Source organism: Triturus cristatus, chromosome 8, assembly GCF_964204655.1.
Source record: "Triturus cristatus chromosome 8, aTriCri1.1, whole genome shotgun sequence".
NCBI classification, from domain to species: Eukaryota; Metazoa; Chordata; class Amphibia; order Caudata; family Salamandridae; genus Triturus; species Triturus cristatus.
Window position 1 is genome coordinate 305500205 of NC_140591.1, and position 27262 is coordinate 305527466.

A 27262-nucleotide genomic window follows, 5' to 3' on the forward strand; every position below is an offset into this window, starting at 1 on the left:
ATATAAGCATCCAAATCATAAACCCATCAGAAAACAAGAACAAAATACTCTACAGAGGCTTGTTAAATGCAAAGAGAAAACAAACAGGTGAGCCGTTACAAAGAAAACCTTGTGTTTCAAAGAGGACATGAAGCACACCATAATTAGTAGCCTTGCCCATATAAACACTTCCTCTTTGACATGAAACAGAATTACTGTTACTACCATACACCACCATATCATAAAGGCAGAGCACAGCAGAGATACCTTCCTCTTACTAGGAGAAAGCAGATTTATTCAGGTCATCACTATTTAGCCCTGGTCATGAGTCACCCATATATGAAGGTGCGTATGAAGAACCGAAACATCCCAAACAAGATGAATTTCGTTGTGAACAAAAATAAAAGATAAGAACATGGATAGAACACTAAGAACCACTAATTGCACCCTTTTTGTGGTCAACACAATGTAATTAAAAGCACAAGTGCCAACTTTTACAAGGCTGTCCGCTAAGACAGAAAAGAATTGAAGAAGACATGTAGTCTGAATCAAAGCTCCATAGGAGAGGTCCCAAAACAGGAAAAGAAGGGGCAGTACAACTGGGATAATGCGGTCATAAAAGGAAAGACTACCACAAGAGGGGTGCCCCACTGAAAGTATAGACCAAACCTCCTCTAGATAATAACACTACTCTACGACAGCGAAACAACTCACCTCACACATTTGACAAAACCGTTGGGCATAGATTGATCCTTATGTAAACTTAAGAGGGACTTTGGGGGGGAAGGGTGCTTAACCCACATCTGCTTGCACAAAGGAGAGGTCGGTGTTTAGGTAAAATCCAACTGATTTTGTATTAGTTGTTAATTGGGAGTGTCAGTTGGGAGAATGGGAGAGCAGCCCAGATTCATTTCAAAGACTCAAATTTGAATTGATGGTGATTTTCGACTGTTGTCAAATACAGGAGGAATTCAGTCTTAGGAAGGCTGAGGCAAGATGCTGAATATTATCAGCAATTAAGATTTGCAGATAGAGTAGGGAATTGATTGATTTTGATAGTGTTGTCGATGAGCATGGTTACAAGCGGTTCCATGTAGAGGTTGAAGACAATTGAGGGGTCAGCATAGAATCCTAGGGTCACTAGTGAAATAGAAGGTAAACCAGTACTTAATTTGTGCTGGTGATTGCCTGTGGGAGCCACCAGACTCATGTTTGATGTCTGGCACTCTTTTCTGCATCAGACATTTATCGAGAACAAGAGAAGGAAAATAATGCGGAAAGACGTGGAAGAGAAAGATTGTAAAACCATCAAAAAGGGAGAAAGCAGAAACCTGCAAGAGTGAGATTTTTTATCAACTTTTATCACCATTTTTATTGGTCCATTCAATACAAGTGCAGGTTCACACAGTCAACACATGTTTTGCCATGCATATAGAGTAACAGCCATTGGATAAACTATCGTCGTATTATCAATACTAAAACTAGTCTACACTCCTCTGCCCACTTTCCCACCCTTTCCGCCCGGAGAGTAATGCTATGGATTGTCCAGCGAAGTCAAATTTTCGTGCTGGCACTGTGTACCCAATTCGAATAAGAGTCCATCTTAATGGGCAGTGTCCTCCTTCATCCTAGAGGTTTCACAGGATTAGCAAAGTCATATTGTGCTTCTAGCACAACATGCAGGTGGGTCTTTACATACAATTACATTGCAGATGGGTATTTTACCCATAAGGTTATTCCTCTCTAGATGCTGATATGATTGACAGTTTTACATTTCTCAGCGAGCTGCATTGCCAATGTCTCAAGGTGGCCTATCACTATTACTCCTGCCCTCTTAAAACATTGGGCTTAACCCCTACAAAAGTCCTGCAATCGGTTTCATCAGCTTGTCTTTTACCAGTTGTGGGAGGCGTGAATGCCTTCCATTTCATTGTAATAGCTTGTTTAGGCAACAACGCATATCAACAAATTTCGTTACTACTTTATTTCCCTTTGGTCACTTTTGTTTTCCTAATCTCAATGTCTTTCCTTCCCACTGTGAAATCATTATCGATGATGGCCTGCGAGTAGTCTTTCAGCACTGGGCAATACTAAACCATATGCTGGAGGTTGTCATCAGTCCCACATCTGGGGCAGGTTGCAGAGGTTCCTGCATAGATCAGTCCTAATTTATGAGGGGTGAAGTATGCCATGTGGAGTATACTGAATTGAATATATCTGAAAAGGACATTGCGGGACACATTTGGATATTCTGAAGCCCTCTGCCATTCTGCAGCGATCACTTTTCAGGTATCCCTCAGAGTTTGTAGTGACACTGCAGTGTGTTCCAGAATGGACTTGAAAAGCCAGGATATCATCCGGCATCCAATACCCCTGCAAGAGTGAGATAAAGGGGCAGAGATTGTCTGGTACTGGATTACATAGTCAAGAGGATGATTCAAGACTAAGCCGCCTTGGTATTCGACATGCCAAAATGTATTGTCACCAGCCACGGGCTTCTGAGCAGAGCTTTTGGCACCAGTGGCGGCGTCGCCCCACTGCTTTCTCGCAGTGAGAGAAGGCAGAAACACAAATGGTAATAAATACCATTTTATGTAAGCAGAAGTGCCTGGTTGGGGACGGGCGGGTGGGTGGTCCTGCTCGAGGGCAGGGGGGGGCGACCAGTCAGTCAGTACCCACAACAGTGGGCTAGCCACTCCCCCCTGCCCTCGAGCAGGACCGCCCACTCTCCCTTCTTCTCTATGCAGGCTGCTGCATACAGCAGCCTACATAGAGAAAATGGCCCAGCTGGGGCGCACTCCGCTGTGCCTCATCAATCACAACACGGTCATTACAGCGTTGTAATTGGCAGAGGGGAGGGAGGGAGGCTGCCTTTCCTGAGGACGATGAGAGCTGCAGGAATTAGAAAACGCAGGACGGCGGGAGTCGGGACCCATCCAGAAGCTGAGGTGGCGCAGGACGGTAAGTTTTATTTTATAATTTATTTAATTAAACCCCTCCCGCCTCCCTCCGTCCCCCGCGACTACCCCATTTCCACACCCCACCCCACCCCACCCGCCCCGCCCGTAATCCCGGCTGCGACTGCAGTGGGATATTGGCTGATATTTTGTCTTGGGCTGAGAGGCCTTAATGGAAACAGTAGCCTCCCCCCTCATTCTATTTTTTTCCAGAGCATTACTTTTTCGACGCACCCACTCTTTGCAGATCCGGGTAGAAAGCATCCGCGAGTCTCGAGTTACTGTAAGAGAAAGGGGCCTGGCTCTCTAAATATGGACACGCGGTATTTAGTGATGCAGGTACAGTCTAGCAGATGCTACAGTGGGCGGTACAAACGGCTTTCGGCAGAACACATTGCATTAATGTGGTAGGCGCCATGGCAAAATCACGGCGAGGGTCTCTCTAGGACAGAAATAAACAAGCGCTGCTAGGGACATTGGGTTAAGTTCACGGAAGAAAGAAAGAAGGAAGGGAAGGAAAGAGAAATTACATGTTACATCGAGCATAGAAACGGATGGAAAACATTTGTTGAGGAAAGGTAGAATACTGCAATTTTTGTTGTCGTATTTGGTCGACACCCAAAACTTCACCACGGTGAAATATATCCACTTTGAAGCGTTTTTGGAACACTTACTTGGGCAGTCCTAAAAATTAATAATTGGACTAATTAGCTCTGGCAATTCGGAATGATATCACGGCAAGTGACATCAGAGGAAATGATATCAATAATCAAGAGCATCTCTCACTTAAAAGGGAATTGGCTATTTTGCAAGTCAAATTTGAATTACCATCTTTACTACTTATAATATATAAATGTAAACAGGTGTAATGTATGTACATATTCATGTCAACAAAATGTACATGTACATCTGTTTATTGTCTGAATATAAAGCAGTGAATATTTTAGACAACGTGAGTCGATATTTAAATCGTAACCTATGCATTTATAAACATTAATCATTTGTGTATTTTAAAAATATGGAGTAATGTATACTTATCAGTTTGAGAGAAAAAGATACATTAAAGAATGCAGATATTCATTAAAAAGCTGTAGGGACTTTTCAAGGAGTCCCTGGTCAGCAGAGGTTACTGGCCTCAGATTAGTAGGACGCTTTCTGCCAAGCGGGAGTGTTGGATGATCAAGAAGTGCAGGGGTGTGTGCAATGTGGGTGAACCTGCTATTTGAATATCTGAACTGTCACTTCAATCCTGCAGTGTGGCTTGGAGCCGCACATTGTGCTGGGATCCGCGCAGTGTGGCGCTATATAAATACCACTCCAATACAATCTGTGCAGCGTGGCTTGGATCAGCGCAGTATATTTTGACTCTATGCAGTGTGGCTTGAACCTGTGTGCCTGTGTCGTAGGGAAAGGAGCTGGTATATTTAGTTTGAGGCATTACATTTTATGTGCGTGCGTTTCCTTGTGTCTCCTCGTCCATATAAAAAAACAGGGCAATGTGCGATTTTAAAATAGTACCTTTTTAACAGGATACTGAATGTGCACCTCTTCGTCCCAAGGAAGCGCGTATTTTAAACCCATGCTCAGGAATATCTCATTCTGCCCCTCCCAGTGGCTTCATATGTAGGCCTAGAAGACACTCTCCGCCAGCTCTTAAAATCCTGCGTGGGTGGGTGTGTGTCTGCACAGTGCCCGCTCCAATGCCCTTGGCTCGGATTACAAGGTACTGTGTAAACTGTAGAAGACAGCCGCATCGCACATGCTGGCATGCCCTCTTACACGATTTGGTTTTTTGAGAATGTCCGAATTTAGCTCTCTGAAGTGGCCGCAAAGCGACTTTTCAGAGCTATACAAAAAGCCTTGAATAAATGATGCAGCAATTTAAGAATGAAAGTTTTAGGTCGGAGACACCACTGCATGTGTGTGCCACAAGTGGACTCACTTCACACTGCCTATCAGCATGGCTCAAGGCTAGAGGCCAAGTACACAACCAGGAATCTTGGCTCTTTATACTAAACTTTGTGATCTTGGACTTATTCCTCCACATGCTGCAATCTATGTTATCCAACAAAAGTAGAAAATCCCAGAGGCGAGTTAGTTTGACCTATGCATTAAAAACAATTAACAAGCGATAGACAGTTTTCCCAGTCACTGTCTTTGTTAGAACAGATTCACAATTGTTTTAACAACCTTCCTGCTTTCGCAAATTTGCTTACAAATGCACCATTTGCCCACTCTTTTTTCAAATTTTTCTTGGGGGGAGAATCACCCCAAAACACCCCAAAAAGGTGGTTCAGGCTTGCGCGCTACGCTCGCTACAGTGCTGTACGGCAATTGTTTTACGCCCCACCACATTCAAATGTCACCAGACACTCATTCTTTTACAAATTAAGCACAAAGGTAAACCACTGTAGGTCAGAGTCAGAGAAGCCCATGCAGGTTTCAAGGATGTGAATCAGTGTAGTGTTTTACTGGTCTTCAGTGAGTTGAGGATGTCATTGAGGTCATTATGTGACTGGCGGTTCAAGGCTGTTCATTTGGAGGGGGTTTAAGTGGGAATTACAGGCTCAGTGGAAATCTGGTGTTGATATGGGTTAGATTGTGTTTCTGTTCTCAGTGATGCAACGATTGAAAATACTTTACCTATAAAATGAATGTTGGACAGGAGTGTCTGACAGGAGATTGACACAATGTTTGACTTCCTTGAAGAGTGCTTGGGTTTTATTGGAGGTTTTATTGGAGGCTCTGTTGAAGGTGGTTATGTAGAGTGTGAGACTATCCAGGACTTTGGTCCGTCTTAACTAGTGATCAGCATGTACAAGGTTGATTAGATTGCTTAGGATTGAATGCAATATGGAAGGCGTCAGCAACAGACAGTGGGCACTTGGAAGGAGCTGAACGGTAGGTAAGAATAATCATTTGCACCCAATATGGTTATTCTTTGCATCCTTATACTCCTTCCAGCTTCAATTTTCTCATAACAGCTGCTAGTATAAAGGCATCCAAGTGAGAACAATATTGGTTGTTCAGGTCTTGAAGGGGAGGGAATTAACATCAAAAGAAGGAAACCTCACAGTGGACATTTTTTGAAAATCCCTAAGGTTCAACTACAGAGGCCTTCTTGAAATGGAAGGTTTCCCTATTTTACTTAAATGGATCTAGTACAACTGAACTAGATGTCATAACCCTCTGAATTTCGTTAAATAATAAACATTTGGAAGTCCTCAACAATAGCACACCCAAAGCATACTCAATACCTGTAATAGCATACATGTACCTGTAGTAGCGTTTTCTTCTTCTAATCCGCCATCAATCCACTGGCTTTCGGTCCCAAGTAATCGATTTTGAGACTCACTGAGTGGTCTTATAGAAGGTGGCTGAATGGTCCCAACACTAAAAACAAAGAAAATGACATTCTATTGTTCCATTTGTGGTTAATATTGACTAGCGGTAAATTACTTAACTGCAAGTTATAAAAGCAATGCTCTAGGGCTACGTCATAATGGATTCCGGTCTATTGATGGAAGCCAAAGGGACTCATTTGTCATCCTTGTTTCACTGAGACTCCATACTAATGAACATGTCAAGAAGTACAAGTTAGTACAGCACATTGAAAATCGTATTTGCCCCCTAATGAGGCACCTTTATTACCCCTCATACTCCAATGGGAACGGGGAATCCCCTCAGTACACAATATGAAGGTAATCAATCTCTGTAGCTTGCCCAGGCCCACGGTCTTCATAATGGACGCCGCTTGTAGGCTGCCCTTGTGGCACACGCTAGTAACTGCTCAAAAGGCCCCCAGCCTCGAAGACTTTCAGAATAAAAATAATGAACGGACTTTAGCCTCTTCAAAAAGACCGTCGCAGTACACCGGCTGAAGGTTGCAATAAAACAAGTAACATACGCACTATATCTTTACAATTCTAGAAACCAGATTTCTTTCCAAAAGACGTGTATGCACTTGTCATTAACACCGGTCCACTCTGGATCAGATAAGGTGAGCCATTAGAGATATTGGGTAGCTAATCTTATAGTATCGGACGTCCAAGAGGGAGAAGGGTTCACAGCCACACCTGCAACGCATTGTCCTTGTTATGCCATATGTAGGATTTCCTGTTTTCAGTTTCTATTTTTGGTAAATTCTGGTGGGGTTTTTTCAGGGTTTTCAAGTGATTTCAGTACCTTAAAAAACAGTGGGCATCAGTGGTTACATATTTTCGCGCCATTAAAAACTACAGAAACAGTGTTTATCCGGTGTTCATAGAACGTTTTGCTTTTATCATTGCTTGCTTTCTGCACTGATATTGCATGGTATATAGACAGTGTAGGTATAGTGTATATGAGGTCCAAATAGATTTTTGCATACACCATACAATACTTCAGTGAGTCCTTGATCATGTGCGCTCGTTCTTTCCTTCCCATGTAAACTTCTGTGAAAAGGCCCTCTCAACATTGGCACTTGAGATGGGCAACGCCAAAACAGCCAGTACACAATTTATTAACTCTGGCCACTGAGATAGCTTTCCATGCCAATACTGGTTCACTTGAAGATTGCAATTTTCAGGGAAGGTTCTGCAACATATGCACTGATCTGGGTGCTTATGCCCTCAGAGTTACGGAAGTGTTCAAAAAGGAAACTGCACTTTTGAAACTACGGAGGAAATTCCCCTTTACAGAAGGGATCTAGAACAGAGTACTACAGTGAGGTTTCATTGACGTCAAATGTCATAGGTGGTGAACCGACATTTCTATGCATCATTGCAAGCCATTTCTCATACATTGTAAAATAAAAGTTCCTGAATTGCTCTTGCTTTGCTTACCAACTGGCAAGCACTCTAACATGGAACATGCAGTGCCAAAGTCACTAAAGGTGTAGCCTACTCTCAAGGAGATGTTTCACATCTACACCAATTATGCTGTACACGTGGCAGACAAGGGTGTTTTCAGACTCTAGTTTTTTTTATTATGTCCACTACAGAAGCTATGTTTTCCTGTAAAAATCTAAGAATGCAGTAGAGAGTACTTTTTTCACATCACTATCAATATGTGACCAAACATCCTCACATTTCTTGCCTTTGGCATCATCACTCATCAAAAATTCTGTAAACGGATGTCACATGGATAATATAGCATTCATAACCCCTTTGACTGAGAACCATCAGCTAAGGGACACAGTTGGGATGACTCTTTCTTTGATGCCACACAAAGCACAAAATGATAAATATTTGCGTTTTAGTTCCTGTGCATAAGAAAACAGTGAACCAAACTAAAAAGTCAATAGCATTCCTCATAAACTCTGAAGATTGTAAAGATGATTTCAGCATACCATCTAACAAGTGCCAAGGATCTCTTACAGGGAAGCACTTCAGCTCAGGTATCAATTTTGACAGGTCAACACACAACTTTTTCATACACGTAGCTGAATCACTGCATATACAAACAATATCACTCCAATCATTCTTGAACTTGGAAATAACCTTTTTTGCAGAGCATTCCAAGTGACACTGCATTCTGTGTTTTCCAAAAGTCTGGGGTCATGTTTTAACCACTATCCCAGATGCTTGGTGATAGCGCTCTTTTCACATATACTTGTCTCTATACCTTGCACTGACTGTTGGGTGTTGGCAATTTGCCCACTATCAATACTGACTCACTAGAAACTAGGGGCTGATGTATTAATGGTTTTTACCCATTCTCTGTGGGTAAATGTGATGACATATTAGGAGAGAATCTTATGAAACCAGCCATTTTACCCATCAGTGAAAGAATCAAAATGCAGCCAAAATATCAAATATGATTTTGATATTTCATGATTCTCTACAGTTTATAAAATAATTAAACAAGACCTAAAACATGCATCTAAACCATGCATCTTTAGACTAAAGACCACAAAACTGAAGAAAACAATAGGAAGAAGAAACAATATTTTAGTGGCATCCCTAAACAACAAAACTCAAGCAGAATAACGTTAGCCCAGACTTTCTTACTTCTAGCTTGTATAACAAAGTTACATTGTATTGGCTCCTTCAGGTAGAAAAAAAATGACTTTCACTCTCTTCTTCCTTTCTTTGAATGGCATTTAGTTTATGGTTTTGCAGGTGTTTTTTCAGTGTTTATATGTTTTAACTGTGAGGGATATTTCTCTTTCAGTGGGGTTTTATCAGTTTTTATAGGTTTAAACCTAAAACCGGACAGCCTAGTCATATGTAAGTGCAAATTGTACATGCAACGATGAGCGTACCAATCTATATCTAACAGACAGGCTCTTGCATTATCATCCACATCTACACACGAGGGCATATCAACATGAAACCCCGTTCTTTGCAGAATAAAGCAAAACAAAAGGGATTATGCTATAAGGTAGGAAATAGTCTACTGCTCAACTACTCCCCAACAAAAAAAAACCCATGGAAGGGGCGTCACAGCTCCCAGCCAATCACAAAGGTCAAGTTGGTGGCTTTCCCATTCAAACAAAGGAAATAGGCCACTTTCAGGCTCGAACTTGACGAGCACAAGCCCTACCCTAGTTAGAAGCTTGCTGGCAGGGCTGTGGAGTGCAGACTGGTGGAACTGGTATCAAACAACCATTGTTGTAGCTACTCTGGGGCTAACACGACTGCCATAGACTGCTATTTAATGTTAACACAAGGCTGTTGCCTGGGTTGATATGCTAGGTACTCCGGTCATTGGATTACAGACTAGGAACAGCACTACATCACAGGCCTACCTCCACAAAGCAATACCAGTGGGGAGATAAACTCCAGACAGAAGTGGTGTAGCAAAATGTCTACTTGCGGTTCGTGAATACCTGATTAGCTGCTTCAGGAGAGATCACATTCATGGGATGGCGTTTCTTCAGACAAAGGAGCAGCTACAATGTTGGGTAATGCTTTTTGTAGCATCTGGTCATCTGTTCAATTCTACTGACCTGCTCCCGTGAAACACTCAAAGTCGTGGCTTCCATGGCTTCAGTCTTCAACTGTAACACTGTTCGGTATATTCAGTTTACAACTTCAGTGCAGCTAAGTATATGGTTTCTCAATTAGAGCGAACAGCGAAGTCTGCAAGGCCCACCATACATGTCCGAAGTAAGGAATGTAAATGAAAGGATGCCAAACGGGAAGGAGGGGGAAGAGGGAGCCTCTAAAAAGAAAACCACTCCTGAATATTTGGAGAAGGGTAACACTGGTGTCAAGCCATAAAATGGACAGATTGGACTGCGCCTCAAATTACTAGTTTCTAGCAATGCAATGACTGTTATTTTTCCCCAAAATAATGCAGACACCCGGGGGGAGTGGGCCAAAAGGAATAAGGTTACAAACTGTTTATCAGCTGGAGATGTCGACTATGCACAATACAGTGGCCTTAAAAATCATGCCAGGGCAGGCCCTGAAGGGGAAGAGTGCCATGCTCTTGTACATGCCATCTTCCTCTGCTCATTCTGATTAAGTGACTGGAATCTCATCATGGAACCATTTGTTTTCATGTGGTGCCTCTCATTGGCTGGTACAAATCTTGAGTACATTAGATAATGGGTCATGGTCTCCAACTAAGTATCTGGGTGGCAACGTCCTTACAGAATCATTAAGAACAACCTTCAGTGTAAAACAGGATAATGTCCTTGCCCTATGCTGTAAACAAAAAGAACGTACGGCTGACCACAGTTAAGCACACCAAATCCAAAATCAATACATAAATTTTAAGAAGGTGCAAAAACACGTCCAGAGCATGCCGTACTTTTGCTCTACTGGAAACCCAGATATACAAACTTTTTACACAAAGACGGTGCACCAAGGAAAAAAGTCTTTTCGATAAGTCCAATTTGTTGTTCTTTTATTTCCATTCAATTTCTCAAAAAACAGACTCAGCCAACGCGTTTCGTTCTCTACGAACTTCGTCAGGGCTGTGAGAAAACATAGATAAAAACATACATATGTATAAAAAACACAAAGTACACCATACAACACAACAAACTACATAACCAATACTACATAGAAAGATGACATCATTACATATTACCATATAAATTAATAAGCACACCTCAACAAACACAAGAATTCAATTACAAATTCTGACAAATATATATGTTATATACAAAAGATGAATCAGACATGTATAGCATTTACAAACACATATAAAGAAGGTGAATCAAACATATATTACATTTACATATACATATATAAAAACCAAACAACATACGATTTAGTCAAACATATATATATCACAAAAAGGTTTAAGAAAACACCATAGTGAACACATGTATATTCTGATAGATTTCACGGACATGACTTATTGTGTTAAGCCCTCCTACAAGTGCTGCCCAATGTTAAATGAAGAGAACTCCTTTGAATCAATTTAAAAATGTAAAGAGAACTCTAAGAGATAATAATTAATAATCAAGTATATTGGTAAAGTTAAAGAAGATAATCCTTTTGATACCGAAGACACTACCTCGAATTTAAAGATGATCTCTACAAAAACAGAAATAAAGAAAAAAAAAAAAAAATTTTTTCATATAACAAAAGAAAATAATATAAAAATCAAAATGACAAATCTTACCATGGATTATCTCCAAGGAGCGGCCACCATATATTCCAAGAGAAACACTGCCGTCCTTCAAGTGTAATATGAATATATATGACCTAATACGAATAATAATTTCCCAGAAAAGGAAAAAAGACAAAAGACGAATTCCATTAGGGCCTATTGCGGGCACGACCAATCACAATCTCCGCAAAAAGCCATCTAATTCATACATAGGGAGATGACAAAAGGCTTACCTCTGCAACTGTAGAGGTTCTTATTAGGATATCACCAGCTAATCCAATATTCAATTAGTCAAGTCCCCTTTATGTCCGGTTTATGTATTTCACGAAAAAAGGTTAAACGACCTTGTTGTCGTATATTTATGCCCACAGTACAGGCTCCATCATTCTACGAGAATAATATAAAAAACACACACGGTGTCAAAGAAGTCCACTATGGTTATAGAACAAAGTGTTTTGATAAATTCTATGGCATATTCTTAATGACAATATGCACTGACGTATCACAAGAATAAAAGATATGGTTATCACCATGATATGTTACATCGCTTTACAGACCTGCGGGTACTACTTACTTATACGCATAAAACATTAACGTTAGAAACGTTTGGAGCAAGCGAACGATCAACATTATTGTATTCACCTGTCTGGAGATGTTATTATTAACAAAATGCATACGGCCGCGTTAAAGACCGGTCCCACCTAATCGTGCGCAAAAATATTTACCATCAAAGGCGTTTTAAGAAATGCGAATAATCAACATTATTTTCACTAATTGGGACACGTAGCTATCCCTATCTGCCTCCCAATAAGCTATCAACTTGTTCAACTATTGGGGCGGTAACAGCGAAAATCCCAGCAGAGGGTATACATGCACGAGCAACGAACACGCTCATGGCAACAATTAAGTAAAAATTAAGTAAAAGCGTTTCTTCTTATCACATAGTTCGCCCCAAAGGACAATAATAATAAGAATCGTAGAGTAAAAATAATAAACGATGAAACCGTTTTTCAAAGTGTAAAAGTGGTATAACACCATTATACTCCCCCCCACGTGTAACATAGCGATCTCGTCTTACCTTTCAAAGAAGGGGGCGCTATCTCGTGTCACCAGCGAAACCCTACCCCATAGGTCAGCCGTCTTAAATAGGCCTATCCCCCGTACCACGTGGTGTATGTCGATGTTTATAGGCGAAAATACAAATCCTAGTGTTTGTTTCACCTCTGCGGGCGCCATTTTGGAACGGAGTTCCCATACATAGTGTTAAATCACGTATCAGTTAAACCCGCATATGTATAAGAGTCGTTTAAAATAATATGGGAAATACGATGTCCAAACCAGTCCCATATTAAGATTACAATAATATTATCCTCATAGAGGCGATTCTTTTGTCCAAATTTTTTTAGTACTCAAACATAATGGGAGTAACATGATCGATATGTTTATTTGTTTTGCCATACGTAATATAATATGTGTCGCGACCAATTTTTTGTATAGACCACGAATTTCAAAAACGCTGTATTGAAACCATACTGTTTTAACAATAGTAGCGTATAGGTCCAAGTAGCGACCAATGCGTATCGTTTGCCAGCGTATACGATACTCAATACTGAAAATCTTTATGAGATCACAAATCATGGGAAAACCTCAAAATATAAATAAAGCATTTTCTATATAAGCAGGTGTACGTCACGAGAATGTACATATATTAAAGTCAATGTAGGCACGTAAGCCTAAAAAGTTAACCGATGGATGTGTTAAAGTATAAGTTGACTTCCAGTGTTATATATTGATTTGAAACATTAACAATAACTCGTTATATATTGAGCCCATGGAGGGTTGACCAATAATATATCATGGAATTACGTGCAGATCAAGCGAACACCACTATAAATATCATTGACGCCAAATCTGGCTTCTAATGATATACACTTTAAGTGTTTAGATAAAGATGGGACTAACATCAGGGAATACTGGTACTTCAACATTGTATATGGATCATATCGAACTTATACTTTAACACATCCATCGGTTAACTTTTTAGGCTTACGTGCCTACATTGACTTTAATATATGTACATTCTCGTGACGTACACCTGCTTATATAGAAAATGCTTTATTTATATTTTGAGGTTTTCCCATGATTTGTGATCTCATAAAGATTTTCAGTATTGAGTATCGTATACGCTGGCAAACGATACGCATTGGTCGCTACTTGGACCTATACGCTACTATTGTTAAAACAGTATGGTTTCAATACAGCGTTTTTGAAATTCGTGGTCTATACAAAAAATTGGTCGCGACACATATTATATTACGTATGGCAAAACAAATAAACATATCGATCATGTTACTCCCATTATGTTTGAGTACTAAAAAAATTTGGACAAAAGAATCGCCTCTATGAGGATAATATTATTGTAATCTTAATATGGGACTGGTTTGGACATCGTATTTCCCATATTATTTTAAACGACTCTTATACATATGCGGGTTTAACTGATACGTGATTTAACACTATGTATGGGAACTCCGTTCCAAAATGGCGCCCGCAGAGGTGAAACAAACACTAGGATTTGTATTTTCGCCTATAAACATCGACATACACCACGTGGTACGGGGGATAGGCCTATTTAAGACGGCTGACCTATGGGGTAGGGTTTCGCTGGTGACACGAGATAGCGCCCCCTTCTTTGAAAGGTAAGACGAGATCGCTATGTTACACGTGGGGGGGAGTATAATGGTGTTATACCACTTTTACACTTTGAAAAACGGTTTCATCGTTTATTATTTTTACTCTACGATTCTTATTATTATTGTCCTTTGGGGCGAACTATGTGATAAGAAGAAACGCTTTTACTTAATTTTTACTTAATTGTTGCCATGAGCGTGTTCGTTGCTCGTGCATGTATACCCTCTGCTGGGATTTTCGCTGTTACCGCCCCAATAGTTGAACAAGTTGATAGCTTATTGGGAGGCAGATAGGGATAGCTACGTGTCCCAATTAGTGAAAATAATGTTGATTATTCGCATTTCTTAAAACGCCTTTGATGGTAAATATTTTTGCGCACGATTAGGTGGGACCGGTCTTTAACGCGGCCGTATGCATTTTGTTAATAATAACATCTCCAGACAGGTGAATACAATAATGTTGATCGTTCGCTTGCTCCAAACGTTTCTAACGTTAATGTTTTATGCGTATAAGTAAGTAGTACCCGCAGGTCTGTAAAGCGATGTAACATATCATGGTGATAACCATATCTTTTATTCTTGTGATACGTCAGTGCATATTGTCATTAAGAATATGCCATAGAATTTATCAAAACACTTTGTTCTATAACCATAGTGGACTTCTTTGACACCGTGTGTGTTTTTTATATTATTCTCGTAGAATGATGGAGCCTGTACTGTGGGCATAAATATACGACAACAAGGTCGTTTAACCTTTTTTCGTGAAATACATAAACCGGACATAAAGGGGACTTGACTAATTGAATATTGGATTAGCTGGTGATATCCTAATAAGAACCTCTACAGTTGCAGAGGTAAGCCTTTTGTCATCTCCCTATGTATGAATTAGATGGCTTTTTGCGGAGATTGTGATTGGTCGTGCCCGCAATAGGCCCTAATGGAATTCGTCTTTTGTCTTTTTTCCTTTTCTGGGAAATTATTATTCGTATTAGGTCATATATATTCATATTACACTTGAAGGACGGCAGTGTTTCTCTTGGAATATATGGTGGCCGCTCCTTGGAGATAATCCATGGTAAGATTTGTCATTTTGATTTTTATATTATTTTCTTTTGTTATATGAAATTTTTTTTTTTTTTTTTTTCTTTATTTCTGTTTTTGTAGAGATCATCTTTAAATTCGAGGTAGTGTCTTCGGTATCAAAAGGATTATCTTCTTTAACTTTACCAATATACTTGATTATTAATTATTATCTCTTAGAGTTCTCTTTACATTTTTAAATTGATTCAAAGGAGTTCTCTTCATTTAACATTGGGCAGCACTTGTAGGAGGGCTTAACACAATAAGTCATGTCCGTGAAATCTATCAGAATATACATGTGTTCACTATGGTGTTTTCTTAAACCTTTTTGTGATATATATATGTTTGACTAAATCGTATGTTGTTTGGTTTTTATATATGTATATGTAAATGTAATATATGTTTGATTCACCTTTTTTATATGTGTTTGTAAATGCTATACATGTCTGATTCATCTTTTGTATATAACATATATATTTGTCAGAATTTGTAATTGAATTCTTGTGTTTGTTGAGGTGTGCTTATTAATTTATATGGTAATATGTAATGATGTCATCTTTCTATGTAGTATTGGTTATGTAGTTTGTTGTGTTGTATGGTGTACTTTATGTGTTTTTTATACATATGTATGTTTTTATCTATGTTTTCTCACAGCCCTGACGAAGTTCGTAGAGAACGAAACGCGTTGGCTGAGTCTGTTTTTTGAGAAATTGAATGGAAATAAAAGAACAACAAATTGGACTTATCGAAAAGACTTTTTTCCTTGGTGCACCGTCTTTATCCTTGCCCTATGCTCTTTAATACTTGCATCATTGATTTATAGGGCAAGGAGATGCATTTGATCCAGAGTTGGCAGGTGAGCCTGTCCTAGCTGTGTATTTTGAGGAAGATAGTTCACTGTACCCCATTTCAGTGAGGCTACAGCTAGGATTTCTTTTCATCTGGACACTTGTACTCTGTAGGGAATCTGCCTTTTCTACTTGGCCCTCCTCCGTATTTTTCACCTTTAGTTTAACACTATATTTTTACTCGAATTAAACCTATGTACACTTTAACCCTGCAGTGATAAAATGCCTGTTCTCCTCCTTTAAACAATGTCAAAATTGCTTATTCCTAATCGGTATATTTAACTTGCCTATAAGTCCCTAACACATGGTACTAATGTGCACCCAGGGCCTGGAGGTTAAATGCCACTAGTGGGCACAACACCTATTGTACCGTCCGCTATAGTGGTGGTACAAACATGGCTTTAGGCCACCAGTGTAGAAACTGCAATCCAACCAGTCAAATAAACCCTTTTGGCAGGTCAAAATCGCACTTTTAAATAGTAATAAGTCACCCCTATGTAGGCTCTTTAGTCCACAAGGCAGGGTGCATAGTATTTAAAAGTAGGACATGTAAGGTAATGTTTACCCTTACAGTGACTGGCACCTAAAAACAATGTTTCACTGTGGCAGGCCTAGCTGTCCAATGCAGAAAACCAGAGTACAGATTAAAATCCTAATATTGCATCTCAGGAATAGGACTAGCTAGAACATTAAACAACTTTTTTAAAATACCTATTTAAAATACAATTCAATTGTGAAGTAAGACTTTCAATACATATCAAGGAAAGAATGTTGCCTTTTCCCTGCCAGAAGTTGCTAGATGCTAATTTGCGTTTGGACTCCCAGCCAGAGGTTAGCATTTGAATAGGTGTGAAAAAGGTGTGAAATGCTTACTAGAAGCAAACAATTAGTTGCCATGAATGGGCACGGATGACTTTTCTGAATTCCTCAGAATTGTCAGGGCAGGGGCTGTCCGCATCCTTTTTGACAAAATAGTCTCAAATCCTGCTGGAGTGTCAAAGCCTTCTTGACAAGTCTTCTGGGTTTGAATGCAACACTTTGGGACACCCTTGAAAGCCAGAGAACAGGATGCAAAGATAATTCTTGTCCATCTTCTGGGTGCTGGCAGACCTGCCCACCAGACTTATGTTTTTTGGGTTTTACATATAATACAGGGGTACACTTAATTGAAAGGAAAATAGGACAACACAATTATTGCGTAACCACTGGCTGGTTGCTGGAAAACCCTACTTCTGTTTCAGGGTTTATTGTGGGTACAGTGGATGCCACAAACTGGATTTTAGTGTTAGATGTGGGATGACACACAAAGGGATTGCTATAGTACACTCCCCAGACACACAGACCCAGCCCTGAGAGCATAAGATATGTGTGGCTGAAGATTTTTGCCATCTTGAAAATGCCAAAAATGGATAGGGTGGGCCCCAGGAACTTTGACTGCATTGGTAAGGGCGTGCCCAGGAGTCAATCGCCCACTGGCTCTTGCCACCTATAAATGTGACATATCAAAGCACCCACTTCAGAATACTCCTTGACCTGTGGGAGATCCGAAGAGAACTGAACCGGTCCGTGACCCAAGAGGAGCCCTGAAGGACTAGACCTCCTTACTCTTGTTCCCAGGACGGATAAGTGGAATACAAGGGTTATAAGTCTGTCCTCCTCTTAAAGCTACACAAGTTACAAGAGGTATTTTCTTGTAACTACCCATCTGTCCAGTGGCAACTGGTCCATGCTGTTGGCCTCAGCCTGGGACCCTGTGAGCCTCTAAGTACTGCTAGTTTCAATAGGTTATATGGCTGCAACTAAATTCTAGCTTATAAGAATGCCATGCTGATTCACGGTGCTGCGATGTGACTTTTTCAGATGGACTATGATTAGGCTGTCCGGTTTTAGGTTTAAACCTATAATAACTGATAAAACCCCACTGGAAGAGAAATGGCCCTCATCAGTGAAAACATATAAACACTGAAAAAACACCTGCACAACCACAAACTAAATGCTATTCAAAGAAAGGAAAAAGGTAGTGAAAGAGTCATTTTTTTCCTTCCTGAAGGGGCCAATACAATGTACCTTTGTTATAAAAGCTAGCAGTAAGAAAGTCTGGGCTAACATTATTCTGCTTGAGTTTTGTTTAGGGATGCCACTAAAATATTGTTTCTTCTTCCTTTTGTTTTTTTTCAGTTCTGTGGTCTTTGGTCTCAAGATGCAGAGTTTAGAAGCATGTTTTAGGTGTTTAATTATTTTATAAACTGTAGAGAATCAGGAAATATCAAAATCATATTTGATTCTTTCACTGATAGGTAAAATTGCTGGGTTCATAAGAATCTTTCCCAATATGTGTTATCACATTTACCCACAGAGAATGGGTAAAAACCCTTAATACATCAGCCCCCAGTTTCTAGTGAGTCAGTATTGATAGTAGGCAAATTGCCAACGCCTCAGGCTTTTAACATTCAATGCAAGGTATAGTGACAAGTATATGTGAAAAGAGCTATCACCAAGCATCTGGGATAGTGGTTTAAACATGACACTAGACTTTTGGAAAACATGGAACGCAGTGTCACTTAGAATGCTCTGCAAAAAAGGTTCTTTCCAAGTTCAACAAAGATTGGAGTGATATTGTTTGTATTTGCAGTGATTCAGCTACGTATATGAAAAAGTTGTGTGATGACCTGTCAAAATTGATGCCTGAGCTGAAGTGCTTCCCTGTAAGAGATCCTTGCCACTTGTTAGATTGTATGCATCTTAACAATCTTCAGAGTTAATGAGGAATTCTAATGGCTTTTTAGTCCATTCTGGTGCACAGTTTTCTTATGCACAGGAACTAAACAGCAAATATTTATCATTTCGTGCTTTGTGTGGCATCAAAGAAAGAGTCATCCCATCTGTGTCCCTTAGCTGGTGGTTCTCAGTCCAAGGGGCTATGAATGCTACGTTATCCATGTGGCAACCGTTTACAGACTTGTTGCTGAGTGATGAAGCCAAAGGCAAGAAATGTGAAGATCTTTGGTCACATATTGACAGTGATGTGAAAAAAACTGCACTCTACTGCATTCTTAGATTTTTACAGGAAAACGTAACTGCTGTAGTGGACATAATAAAAACTAGAGTCTGGAAACACCCTTGTCTGCCAAGTGTTCAGCATAATTGGTGTAGATGTGAAACATCTACTTGAGAGTAGGCTGGGCGACACCTTTAGGGACTTTGGCACTGCAACATGTTCCGTGTTAGAGTGCTTGCCACTTGGTAAGCAAAGCAATGATGAAGAGCAATTCAGGAACTTTTATTTTACAATGTATGAGAAATGGCTTGCAATGATGCATAGAAATGTCCCTTCACCACCAATGGCATTTGAAGTCAATGAATCCTCACTGTGGTACTCTGTTCTAGATCCCTTCTGTAAAGGGGAATTTCCTCAGTAGTTTCAAAAGTGCTGCTTCATTTTTGACCCCTTCAAAAACTCTGAGGGCATAAGCGCCCAGATCAGCGAAATGCTGCAGAACCTGCCCTGAGAATTGCAATCTTCAAGTGAACCAGTATTGGCATGGAAAGCTATGTCAGTTGTCAGAGTTAACAAATTGTGTACTGGCTGTTTTCGCCTTGCCCATCTCAAGTGCCAATGTTGAGAGGGCCTTTTCACAGAGGTTTACATGGGAAGGAAAGAGCGCACACACATGACCAAAGACTCACTGAAGAAGTATTGTATGGTGTACTACAATAAGTTTAATTCGCAAAAATCTATTTGGACCTCATATACACTATACTTACACTGCCTATATATCATGAGCTATCGGTGCAGAAAGCAAGCAATAATAAAAGCAACATTTTCCATAAACACTGAAAAAACACTGTTTCTGTAGTTTTTTTTTTTTTTGAAAAACCTTTATTGCACATAAAAATCAATACAAACATGGGCCTACAACCACCAGGGCCGGCCGCTAATATGTACATGGTCAACAACATCAAGGAAACAATGGGCCCCCTGGGGCTCAGCCGACTTGACAAAATATTGGGTGCACCTCAGAAGTTATCCGGATACATACATTTTAGAAATACAAACAAAAAGGAAAAATAAATAACACCAAAAGACAAGGCGGAAACCATCGAAAAAGAGGCGTCTAACCACGGCTGGGGGACCACACAGTACCAACTCCACCCTCGGGTGGTCAATGAGGATGATCAAGGGGGAGGTGGGGGGGACGGGAGTGCCATAACCATCTACAGGTGAAATGCAATAGTCCGGGAACCTCAGGATCAGGGGGACAAGGCAGCATCAGATGAGTCCACGAGGGGGGGTGTGCAGATGTTCCCACGGTACGCGTTCCACTGGCCCCAAATTCTACCCCATGCCCCTGGCTTACCCCGGGCCACATACACAGTCTTCTCTCTGCACATGCACCAGTCCATGTTCTTCTTTCATACTGACACGGTGGGAGGCCGCCGGGAACCCCAAAGCTGTGCGATGTCCCTCTTAGCAACCATGTTCCCAAGGGCCGCCCACCGAGTCTGAGCCGCATTATAATCGTTAGGCTCCCACACGTTCAGCACACATCGGCGAACCTCAGGCAACAGGGCGACCCCAGTGACACATTCCATGACAGCATGCACCCGGCGCCAATACTCCACAACCTTACGGCACTCCCAGAGAACATGGAGAAAAGTGGCGCTGAGCCCACAGCCGCGCCTACAGAGCCCGTCTTCAGAGAAACCCATCAGAACTAAACGAGGGCCCGTCACTTAGACACGATGGAGAATTTTAAGCTGGACAAGACGGAGACGCGCGGGTATGGCCACCTCCTTAGGGGAGGACAGCGCAGACTGCCAGTCCTCGTCGTCCAGTCCCACCCCATCCCCGATCCACGCCTCCCGCAGACGCACGAGGAGATCCGCCCGAATGTTTATTAGTTTTTTATAGATAAGGGAAATAGTACTGTCGGGCAAGTGACCGTCGAGTATGCGGTCCTCGAGTGGCGAAGACACAGGGACTGCAGTCCCCGCCCCGATGGCCGAGAGCAAAGCGTGGCGAACCTGAACGTAGCGAAAGAACTCCCTCTCACTCAATTCGTACTCACTCTGCAGCGCAGCGAAGGATTTAACCGCACCCTTCACCCAAAGGTCACCCACTCTGTTGATGCCAATCGTGTCCCAACGCTCGAATCCCTTCGTCGTCCAGAGGCTTCCCAATCTTTCAGACGCAAACAAAGGGGTCGCGCCCGTCAAGCGATCATTCCAGCCCATGGCCACATTCGCAGCCTTCCACAAGCGTACTGCAATCTTAGTGGGACCGGTTAAGGTCCTCCCAGCCGATCGAGAGTAAAGCGCTCTGTTAAAGTTGCCGCCAGGCAACAAAAATCTATCCACGTCGAAAGCCGGATTCGGACCAGGTGAGTACGTTGCATGGTTAATAGCAGATAGCTGGGAAGCCCAGTAGTACCTCCTGATGTCCGGGAGCGCGATGCCCCCGTCCTACCAGGGGAGAGTCAGTTTTGCAAGAGCAATACGTGCACGACCGCCCCAGACAAGTCTCCTCTGTAAGCTCTCTACTTCCCGGAAGTAGGCCGCCGGAATAATATCAAAGGAGTTCTGAAGTGCGTAAAGAAATCGGGGAAGGGACATCATTTTAAAAAGTGCCGCATGACCGAGGGGAGACAAGGGAAGCTTACGCCAGCGGGCCACGTCTAACCTCAATCTCCGAAGTGGAGAGAGGAGATTATGCTCGTAGCAGACAGCAGGATCCAATGAGACGTACACCCCCAGGTACGTAAAGCCGGAGCTGGACGCCTTAATGGGAAAACGAGAGGGCAAGAGAGGAAAGCCACCGGATATAGCATAGACACAAGATTTGGACCAGTTAATGATCAAACCAGAGTTCTTGCCGAAGGAAGTGAGGATGTCAAAGAGCACATTGAGTGACCTACGTGGTGAGGTGAGGTACAAGAGAATGTCGTCCGCGTACAACGAAACACGATCCTCGAAGCCAGGGGCCCACTGGATCCCTCTTATCGACGGTTCCCAACGGAGCCAAGCAGCGAGCGGTTCCAAAGCTAACTCGAAGAGCAGGGGAGACAACGGACACCCCTGCCTAGTGCCCCTCCCAAGAACGAAGGGCCGGGAAACCCTCCCGTTAACGACCACCTATGCCAGCGGGGCAGCGTATATGAGTTTAACCCAATTAATAAATCCCGCCCGAAGCCAAACTTTGCCAGGGCAGCCCAAACATACGGCCATTCTATCGTATCAAAGGCCATCGTGGCGTCCAAGGAAACCAAGATGGCCGGCTCTGAAAGATACTCCGCCCTTGCAAGTACGACATGTAGGCGCCGCAAGTTAAGGGCCGTATTCCGGTGCGGGATAAAACCGGATTGGTCCGGATGCACCAGATCGCAAATAACAGTAAGCAGGCGGTTCGCAAGAACCTTGGCAAGGATTTTCGGCTCCGCGTTCAGCAGAGAAATAGGCCTATACGAAGAGCAACGGTCCCGAGGTTTACCGTCCTTGGGAATCACGACTATAGTGGCCAGGCGTTGGTCATCAGGGAGAGAGCCGATTTCAAGCGACTCCGAGAACATACGACGGAGAAATGGCGCAAGTTTATCCGGTTGCAGTTTATAGAGTTCAATCGGGAGTCCGTTGGGGCCCATAGCCTTGCCTGAGCGAAGGGAACGGATCGCGGTTGCAATCTCGTCAACCGAAAGCGGGGCATCCATCTGCTCACGCTCCTCCACCGACAAGCAGGGCAAAGCAATATCCTTCAACAAGTGGCGAGAGTCAGCCTCATCTCTAGTAGACACCGGGGAGTACACAGCACAGAAGTAGTCCGCAAAACACTCCACAATCTCACCAGGATCAGTCACACTCACTCCCTCCGACGTCTGAAGCACGGGGACCACTCGATTCACTCTCTCCTTCTTATCAAGCCAAGCAATCAATTTACCTGCCTTATCCCCAGCATCATACAGTCTACCCTGCTGCTCCCTATACATTGTCCGAGCAGCATCCGTAACAAGGGACTTATATTCGAACTGCTTCAGGTTGAGGGCGTGGAGCCCGTCCTGAGTGACACCCGTCTCCAAGGCAGCCTCCAACCCCGATATCTCAGCCTCCAACGCAACCACCTCCCCGTTCTTAGCTTTCTTGGCCTCCACGATCAGGGATAGGGCATGTCCTCGGAGGACCGTTTTGAAGGCCTCCCACAGGGACACCGAGGACAAGACGGGCCCCTCATTCTCCAGAAAATACTGATCAAGCGACTTAATGAGACCCTTGCGAATCTTGGGGTCACGCAAGTACCAGGGGTTAATGGGGGCGATCCGCCAGGCGGATCGCATCCCGGTATCGAAGAGGAGCCACAATGGGGAATGATCGGAAATGCCCCGGGCCAGGTGCTTAACCTCCCGGACCCGGGTGGTCTGGGCCGCGGGCATTAGAAAATAATCTAGTCTGGAGAGACTCCCGTGGGCCCCGGAGTGGAATGTGTACTGACTCTGTGTCGGATGTATCAACCTCCAGCAGTCCACCAGACCGAAAGTGTCCAAGAACCCGCCGAGCCACGCCTGGGCGGCCGAGAGGGCCCTGGGAGGGTAACGATCCAACTCGCCAGAAATCACGGAGTTAAAATCCCCACCCACAATCAGGAGACTATCAGGAAGTTCAAGTAACATGCGACCCACATCAGAGAAAGTGGAGGTCTGGAGGCCCGGGGGAACATAGACCGAAACCAATGAAAGTTTGCCCCTCCCACCGCCCAGCCAAAGACGCATAGCGCCCTCTATCATCAAGAGTAACTTTGTCAATCTCAAGCGGGAGGGAGGAGCGCAGCAAGATGCCCACCCCTCTGGAGCCAGTGGTGAAGCCAGAGTGTGCGACCAGTCGGTAGCCCCCCCTGTTCATAGCATGACATACATTTCCCACCAAGTGCGTCTCCTGAAGAAATACCACATCAGGGGCCAATCGACGCAGATATTGCAACACAACCCCACGTTTGATACGGTCCCCCAATCCGTTGACGTTCCAAGACATCAGTTTCAACCCGTCCCCCCCCATCCCAACACAAGAAGCTGGAGTCCCCGGGCACGCAGCCAGACACCTGAAACTGAAATAAAACAATAACACCGCCTTGAAAAGAAAAAACACACAACCCATCCACCACTGCCACCCTCCCACCCCCACACCATTGCCACCCCCCCACCCTGCACCCCTGCTGACTATACAGCCCCCCCAACTTGCAGTGTGCCTGTCGCCCTAACAACCCCATGCTACAAGAAGACCCTAGAGGAGGAAAGGGACCCGTCCCCACCCGCACCCAGACGAATCATTAATAGGCAAAATATACAATTGAAGTAGAACCTGGCTGAGCACAGAAGGAAATGTCAAAGTATAGGGCGAAGAATTATTCCTGCCGAGGCCCACCGCCCTCGGCACCACCAGTACGCCCAGTTCGGTCTCCCGGTTCCGGCAGGGAATCCAACCAGTCACTCACTGTGTCGGGGCGTTCAAAAAAGAGAGTCCGATCTTCATATTCCACACGAAGCCTGGCAGGGAAAAGCATAGAGTATTTGATGTCCATATCTCGAAGATGGCGCTTCACCCCCTGAAAGCTCATTCTCTGTTTCTGAATGAGTTGGGTGAAGTCCGGGAAGAGGTTGACGGAGGAATTCTCATACTTAACTGGGCCGTGCACCCTCGAGGCCTGTAAGATCGCATCCCGGTCTCTGTAATGAAAAAGTTTTGCAATGATAGGCCTCGGGGGAGCGCCTGGTCGAGGCCTACCGCCCGGGACACGATGGGCACGCTCCACGGCGAAGAATTTGCTCAGGCCTGAAGGAGCAAGATGATTGAGGATGAGATCCTCGACCATAAGGTCCACCGGACGATTGTTGGAAGTCTCCGGTACACCTATGACACGGATATTATTGCGTCGTGCCCGTCCTTCGAAATCCTCCAGCCGCCGGGACATCGCGTCGTTTGCAGACTTTAGATCGCCAAGAGTTGCCTGGAGGTCTGATACATCCGTGACAAGAGTGGACGTCCTCAAGTCCAACGATTGAACCCTCTCGTTAGTCTTAGAGAGATCCGCCCGGATTAACGTAACATCAATGGCAACCGTGTCAATTTTACGGGCCAGAGCCTCGTACTGCTGGGCTATGGTCTCCCTTATGCCGTTGATGGCGCCCATAACGTCCTGCAGCGACAATTCCGTGGAGATGGACGGACCCCCACCTGAGTCCTCCGTGACGGCACCCGCCGGCCCGGGGGTCCCTTTACCCTGGGTATAGCGATCCATGATGTTACTCTGGACTGGTCCTCCACGCAAGGATGTCTTGGTCTTCCGTTTCTCGGGATCCCCCTTGCCCCCCCATGTTGGGCGATGCTCACCGGTGGGGTCCGCCCGGACCGATAGCAAATGGGCACCAGCAGATCAGACTGTCCGGGAGCCCGCTCGGGAGAGTTGAGAAAAAGGGGGCACAAATCAGTCCGGTACCAAGGCCGGAGGACGCCCCAGCCGTGCGAAGTAGCTCCTCGATCAGGACAAGCAGAAGTGCAAAAGCGAAACTGAAAGTGGGTGCGCGGTCATTGGCAAGGCTCCGATGCTGTTGTTGTTCAACTACTCCCCGGCCCCACGGTTCACCAAAGCACCGGGCACAGCTTCCAGGTGGGCCTCCAAAATACAAGACGCTGTATTTCAGGTCGCCCCGGTCCGATTTTCGTTCTGAGAAGAGTTATGGATTCAGCCAAGGTTCATCTTCCAGAATCTGTCCACAAATACAGGATAGTGTCAGGATAAGTTGCGAGGAGCGGCAAGGGTCCGTGGAGCCCTGTGCTCACGCGACCATCTTGGATGCGCGCCGTTTCTGTAGTTTTTAATGGCGCGAAAATGTGTAACCACTGATAACCACTGTTTTTTAAAGGTATTGAAATCACTTGAAAACACTGAAAAAACCCCACCAGAATTTACCAAAAATAGAAACTGAAAACAGGAAAGCCTAACTATGATGTAGGTGAAGTTGAAGATTTGGTTTAGCAGCATGTTCTCACAATGAGAAACACCATTCCTTTTGCAGCAATTCACTTGGAATGTGGTCTTAAATGAGGAGGGGTTCTGCTGCTGGAGCGTTGACAAACTGGCAGTGGGTTCTAAGTGCAAATAGTCAATAAAACTTTGATATCCCTCATAAAAGAAAAGAAACCAAGGAGTAGTGTGGCAATGGAAAGTTCTCTGTACAATTTATATGAGGTGTCCACTTATTTGGAAAGGAGGGAGCCATTTTCTAAGCCAGATCGATCCCATGCGTATGTTAAGTCCCTTAAAGGAACCCAACTCACAAAAACATTCTGTTGAAGTTGACTGGATATCTTTACAAACTAAATTATCTTATGTCATATCTGTTGAAGAGTTCAAGCGTATGAAAATAAAGCCATATTTGGAGTGGAGCTTGCTCTTAAAACTTCGAAGAACCTGTATGCACTATAGGGCTGGGCACACTCCAGTTCTTTGATGTAGGTTTGTTGTATACGTTCCAAGACGTAGAAATTGCATGGCATGTTGGCAGGTCACCTTATTTTACAAGAGGAAAGAGACCCATGAATTCTCCTTTAACAGCACATCCGTTTTGTGTAGATGATAATGACTGGCAAATATAATATTTTAGCTAATTTAGGAGTGATTGTATTCGTTTTTGTGCTTTTTAAAGGTTCTCTGTTGTCTGAGAAAAGGGATGTGGTGGAGGAAAGTGCTACACAATTTACGAAGTTCGCATTATTTATTGAGAGATGTGTATACTGTGTTAGAATTTGAGGTGTATTAAAATTAGTAGTTTTCTGTGATTATGTTTACAGTATAATATATGTTTAATGTTTAGGGTTTTGTCAGACTATGAGTAAACATGATAAAAAAGAAAAAGCACTTCTGAACTGACGTGTCAAATGCAAGAAGTCTAGTTCCCACTAAGGACTTGTACCTGCTATATACCCACAGCTCCTGGATAGGATCCGTCGCCACACTTCAAAGAACTGAGCTTTACACCTCCAAATGTTGCACCCTATATTAATAGGTCTTTGCTTGCTCATACAGTAAATCAAATTATCATGGTGTTTGGTTACATCAAACAGTCATAACTGCAGCTGATTGTACATTCTGTAAAACCCAGTTCAAGCGGCTTGC

General features: G+C 43.2%; 1 protein-coding gene across 1 annotated transcript in view; it reads right to left on the reverse strand.

Moving 5' to 3' along the window:
• ZDHHC20 (zDHHC palmitoyltransferase 20) overlaps positions 1-27262 on the reverse strand; it is a 337926-nt gene that overhangs the window by 44803 nt on the left and 265861 nt on the right. The window contains exon 11 of the mRNA XM_085621583.1: positions 6214-6329. Coding sequence (XP_085477709.1) covers positions 6214-6329 — 116 coding nt within the window. The remainder of the gene's footprint in view (positions 1-6213; positions 6330-27262) is intronic.